The sequence below is a fragment of the Bos indicus genome, chromosome 29 (assembly GCF_029378745.1).
Source record: "Bos indicus isolate NIAB-ARS_2022 breed Sahiwal x Tharparkar chromosome 29, NIAB-ARS_B.indTharparkar_mat_pri_1.0, whole genome shotgun sequence".
In the NCBI taxonomy this organism is placed as follows: domain Eukaryota; kingdom Metazoa; phylum Chordata; class Mammalia; order Artiodactyla; family Bovidae; genus Bos; species Bos indicus.
Window position 1 is genome coordinate 27,771,776 of NC_091788.1, and position 5,659 is coordinate 27,777,434.

At 41.0% G+C, this 5,659-nt stretch overlaps 1 protein-coding gene across 1 annotated transcript; it reads right to left on the bottom strand.

The window, feature by feature from the left end:
• Positions 1 to 2,439: 2,439 nt before the first annotated feature.
• Positions 2,440 to 3,360, bottom strand: LOC109554217 (olfactory receptor 8B3-like). The gene has a single exon (XM_019954539.2). It carries the CDS (start codon positions 3,358 to 3,360, stop codon positions 2,440 to 2,442), a length of 921 nt encoding a protein of 306 aa, XP_019810098.2.
• Between the last annotated feature and the right edge of the window lie 2,299 nt (positions 3,361 to 5,659).

The following is a 5,659-nucleotide window of genomic DNA, read 5'->3' on the forward strand; positions in this document are numbered from 1 at the left end:
AATAAAGACTCAAATTCACATATTGCTGAAGCCTGGATTGGAGAATTTTGAGCATTACTTTATTGTGTGAGATGAGTGCAATTGTGCTGTAGTTTGAGCATTCTTTGGCATTGCCTTTCTTTGGGATTGGAATGAAAACTGACCTTTTCCAGTCCTGTGGCCACTGCTGAGTTTTCCAAATTTGCTGGCATATTGAGTGCAGCACTTTCACAGCATCATCTTTCAGGATTTGAAAGAGCTTAAATGGAATTCCATCACCTCCACTAGCTTTATTCGTAGTGATGCTTTCTAAGGCCCACTTGACTTCACATTCCAGGATGTCTGGCTCTAGGTGAGTGATCACACCATCGTGATTATCTTGGTCGTGAATATCTTTTTTGTACAGTTCTTCTATGTATTCTTGCCACTTCTTAATATCTTCTGCTTCTGTTAGGTCCATACAATTTCTGTCCTTTATCGAGCTTATCTTTGCATGAAATGTTCCCTTGGTATCTCTAATTTTCTTGAAGAGATCTCTAGTCTTTCCCATTCTGTTGTTTTCCTCTATTTCTTTGCATTGATCACTGAGAAAGGCTTTCTTATCTCTTCTTGCTCTTCTTTGGAACTCTGCATTCAGATGCTTACACCTTTCCTTTTCTCCATTGCTTTTTACTTCTCTTCTTTTCACAGCTATTTGTAAGGTCTCCCCAGACAGCTGTTTTGCTTTTTTTGCATTTCTTTTCCATGGGGATGATCTTGATCCCTGTCTCCTACAATGTCACGAACCTCAGTCCAAAGTTCATCAGGTACTCTTATCTATCAGATCTAGTCCCTTAAATCTATTTCTCACTTCCACTGTATAATCATAAGGGATTTGATTTAGGTCATACCTGAATTGTCTAGTGGTTTCCACTACTTTCTTCAATTTAAGTCTGAATTTGGCAATAAGGAGCTCATGATCTGAGCCACAGTCAGCTCCTGGTCTTGTTTTTGCTGACTGTATAGAGCTTCTCCACCTTTGGCTGCAAAGACTATAATCAATCTGATTTTGGTGTTGACCATCTGGTGATGTCCATGTGTAGAGTCTTCTCTTGTGTTGTTGGAAGAGGGTGTTTGCTATGACCAGTGTGTTTCTGGTTTTAGAAAAGGCAAAGGAACCAGAGATCAAATTGCCAACATCCGCTGGATCATAGAAAATGCAAGATAGTTCCAGAAAAACAATTATTTCTGTTTTATTGACTATGCCAAAGCCTTAGACTGTGTGGATCACAATAAACTGTGGAAAATTCTGAAAGAGATGGGAATACCAGATCACCTGCTCTGCCTCTTGAGAAACCTGTATGCAGTTCAGGAAGCAACAGTCAGATCTGGACATGGAACACCAGACTGGTTCCAAATAGGAAAAAGAGTTCGTCAAGGCTGTATATTGTCACCCTGCTTATTTAACTTATATGCAGAGTACATCATGAGAAACCCTGGGCTGGAGGAAGCACAGGCTGGAATCAAGATTGCCAGGAGAAATCTCAATAACCTCAGATATGCAGATGACACCACCCTTATGGTAGAAAGTGAAGAGGAACTAAAAAGCCTCTTGATGAAAGTGAAAGAGGAGATTGAAAAAGTTGGCTTAAAGCTCAACATTCAGAAAACGAAGATCATGGCATCTGGTCCCATCACTTCATGGGAAATAGATGGGGAAATAGTGGAAACAGTGTCAGACTTTATTTTTCTGGGCTCCAAAATCACTGCAGATGGTGACTGCAGCCATGAAATTAAAAGATGCTTACTCCTTGGAAGGAAAGTTATGACCAACCTAGATAGCATATTCAAAAGCAGAGACATTACTTTGCCAACAAAGGTCCGTCTAGTCAAGGCTATGTTTTTTCCAGTAGTCATGTATGGATGTGAGAGTTGGACTGTAAAGAAAGCTGAGTGCCGAAGAATTGATGCTTTTGAAGTGTGGTGTTGGAGAACACTCTTGAGAGTCCCATGGACTGCAAGGAGATCCAACCAGTCCATTCTAAAGGACATCAGTCCTGGGATTTCTTTGGAAGGAATGATGCTAAAGCTGAGACTCCAGTACATTGGCCACCTCATGCAAATAGTTGACTCATTGGAAAAATCTCTGATGCTGGGAGGGGTTGGGGGCAGGAGCAAAAGGGGACAACAGAGGATGAGATGGCTGGATGGCATCACTGACTCGATGGATGTGGATTTGGTTGAACTTTGGGAGTTGGTGATGGACAGGGACGCCTGGCGTGCTGCAATTCATGGGGTCACAAAGAGTCAGATACGACTGAGCGACTGAACTGAACTGTACTGAAAGACTCAAATTTCCTTTATCAGGTTAAGGAAAAAATAGGATCAGAAAGATGCAACAAATAATATATAATTGAAACACAGAATCTCGTTGTCATATAACCAACTGCACAGAGAGATACTTTTGATCAAAACTATCTCTTATTCAGGGTTTTTTTTCAGAGCGAGCTTAACATCTTTGTTCCTCAAGCTATAAATTAAAGGGTTCAGTAAGGGAACGGTATTAGTATAAAAGACAGAAGAAATTTTCCCCTCATCTTTGGATCCATCAGAAGATGGTTTGAGATACACAAATGCACTTGACCCAAAGAACAAGGAAACAGCAATTATGTGGGAAGTGCAGATGCTAAAGGCTTTGGATCTTCCTTCCATTGACTTGATGTGGAGGATGCTGGAAAAGATGATACCATAAGAGACAAAGATGGTGAGACTGGGCACAATGATATTGATGCTCACCACAATGAAAATTACCAGTTCATTGACATGGGTACTTGTGCAGGAGAGTTGGAGAAGAGGGAGCACGTCACAGAAAAAATGGTTGATGATGTTTGCATCACAGAAAGTCAGTGTCAACATGTTTCCAGTGTGAGCCAAGGCACCAGAAAATGCCACTAAGTAAGAACCAAGGACAAGGCTGGAACACACTTTAGGGGATATGATAACATTATACAAAAGTGGGTTACAAATGGCCACATAGCGATCATAGGCCATTGATGTCAGCACATAGATTTCAGAAATAGCAAAAAAGCACAAAAAGTAAAGCTGGATCATGCACCCCATGTAAGAAATAATATTACTCTTTGATGTAAAGGTAACCAGCATTTTTGGTGTAAACACAGAAGAATAATAGAAATCTATGAAGGACAAGTTAAAGAGGAAAAAGTACATGGGGGTGTGTAGATGTGAATTCATCCCAATTAAAGTTATCATGCCCAAGTTTCCCAACACAGTGACTGTATATATTACTAGGAACAGGAAGAACAAGGGGAGTTGGAGATCTGGTTGGTCTGTTAATCCCAACAGAAGGAATTCAGTCACAAATGAACCATTTCCAAAAGCCATTCTTCTCTAAGAGAATCTGGACAGAAGAGAAAGAATTACACAGAGAAAAATTCAACTTTCCCACAATATCTGTTCTCCAAAGAATGCTGCATGCACTTGTAAGATCTGAGACCTGACCAATGTGGACCATAGTCTATTTTACCATTATCATGAAACTGAGTGACTTGGGCATTCTTTCATTAGTCTTTATAAGCTGTATGAGCAAAAACTATCAGAACTTAGCCTGTAGCATGAAGCACTTTGGTTCCATATGCAAACATGACTGCTGTAAAAACCACAGGATTGTGGAGAAGTTTGGATCAGGACATAGTCACCCTTCTCTCTTTCATCAATTTTTCTTTCACATGATCCTTCTCTTCACAGTAAAATTGGAGGCAGCAACCCCACCAACCTGGTACTGACCTCCAACACATATTAGACTTGGTGGAGTAAGAAGCAAGTAGATTTTCTAAACCAAAACTAAGGGACCAGAATCTAGGAGGGATTAAGTTACCGCTCCATGTCACAAAGTAAAAAAACATAAAGAAGAGTGAGATGTCCTTTGATGGAACTGACTGAGATAACGCATTCTCTGAATGAAATAACATCTTTAAACTTTCCCAGCACCCTTCCTTTAACATATTCTTCTGCCAGTTTCACTGAATCCCAGGGCTACAAAAATAAAAGTCATCTATCTTAGCTCCCTGAACATCCATCACAAAAGGCGGGCATTAATATCAGTGGGATTCAGATACTCACCTTTCTTAGGCCATCAACCTTGCTATTTCCTTAACCTGATTTCTTACCCCCATATCTTGGAAGAGCAACTTCAGGCTCTGAGGCTTTATTTCCTTTGTTTCTAAGAGGATTCAGCCTACACTTAATGTCTGATATGCCCCATAAATTTTTCAGAACCACAGCTCATAATTTTTGAGCAAACTGAGTTTTTATTATTATCATCTTTGCCACTTTGTAAGTCACAGAAGATTTAATGTGAGTGTAATGATGTCATACACTCAGTTATCCCAGGGCAGAAGCTTGCTCAGACACTTCCCCAAGGAAACATTCTAAATGTAATAGGGACCTGAGGGGATTTTATTTAAAAATATGACCATTTTGTGTCTTTTGTCCCTTAAGGATTCAAAAGTTTACTCAAATTTTCCTTTCACTATAGGGATTATTGACTTCCCTGGCAATACAGTGGTTAATACTCAGCTTCCAATTCAGGGGGTTGAGTTCGAACCCTGGTCAATGAACTAAGATCCCACATGCCACGTGGTACAGCCAAAATACATTTTGGGCTTCCCTGGTGGCTTAGCTGGTAAAGAATGTGCCCACAATGCAAGAGGCCTGGGTTCTATTCCTAGGTTATGCAGATCCCCTGGAGAAGGGAATGGCTACCCATTCCAGTATTCTGGCCTGGAGAATTCCATGGACTTCATAGTCCATGGGGTTGCAAAAGTTGGCCATGACTGAGCAACTTTCACTTTCATAGAGATTATACATTCCCCAAGGAAAAGCTGAAAATAAACTCCTGTTTCCTATTCAGCAAGATGACTTAAAGGAAGCCCTAGAACCACCTACCTTCCATGGATACACTGATTCAGAAACATTTCAGGTACAGATTTCCTTTAAGAAATGCAGACACTAAAAAAGGTCCAGCTCCTAGTAATGTGTGAAATTAGTTATACAGAAACTGTTAGGGAAATTCAGGAAATCCTCTTTCCATAATACTTATACTTCCAAAGAACCTTCAGGTTGGGACCAACTCCCCAGTTCTAGCTTCTCCTTGTGGAAGGAAAGGTATGAACTGTATGGCCAAAGCCCCAACTTTTCTTCAGGCTGTCCAGGAGACTGGCTTCAAGACAGCCTGTGTGTCAGAAAGCATAGGGGACCCAGGATACAGAATTCTGTAGCTATCCAGGATGAGAGAGAACCAAGATGATGGATTGGGCTGGAAGCCACTATAGCTGCCCCTCACTGGATCAACAGAGAACAAAGTACTGAAAACCCCTCTCTTACAGCTTTCCCTGGAGAGGAAGGAAGTGCACCATACATCTCAGGACACAGCATATCTGGGGGCTGCATGTGGACTTGGCTTTGGTCTTGCTTGTTTTAGACCACTGAGGGGATGAAGCATACTTGGAATACCTGGAAGCCCACAAAGAACAAAGAGAGAAGGCTGAACTAACACAAAGGTTGAGCAGTCAACACTGACCAGGCTTATTAGTGATTTCTCCAGCACAAGGCTAGACCATGAAAATTAGGACAGACGGGTGTTTTGTGTAATGTGCAGAAACCAAAGCAGAGAGTCAATGAA

Coding starts and splice junctions, on each gene's coding strand:
- LOC109554217 (XM_019954539.2), bottom strand. CDS start 3,360: ATGGCTTTTGGAAATGGTTCATTTGTGACTGAATTCCTTCTGTTGGGA.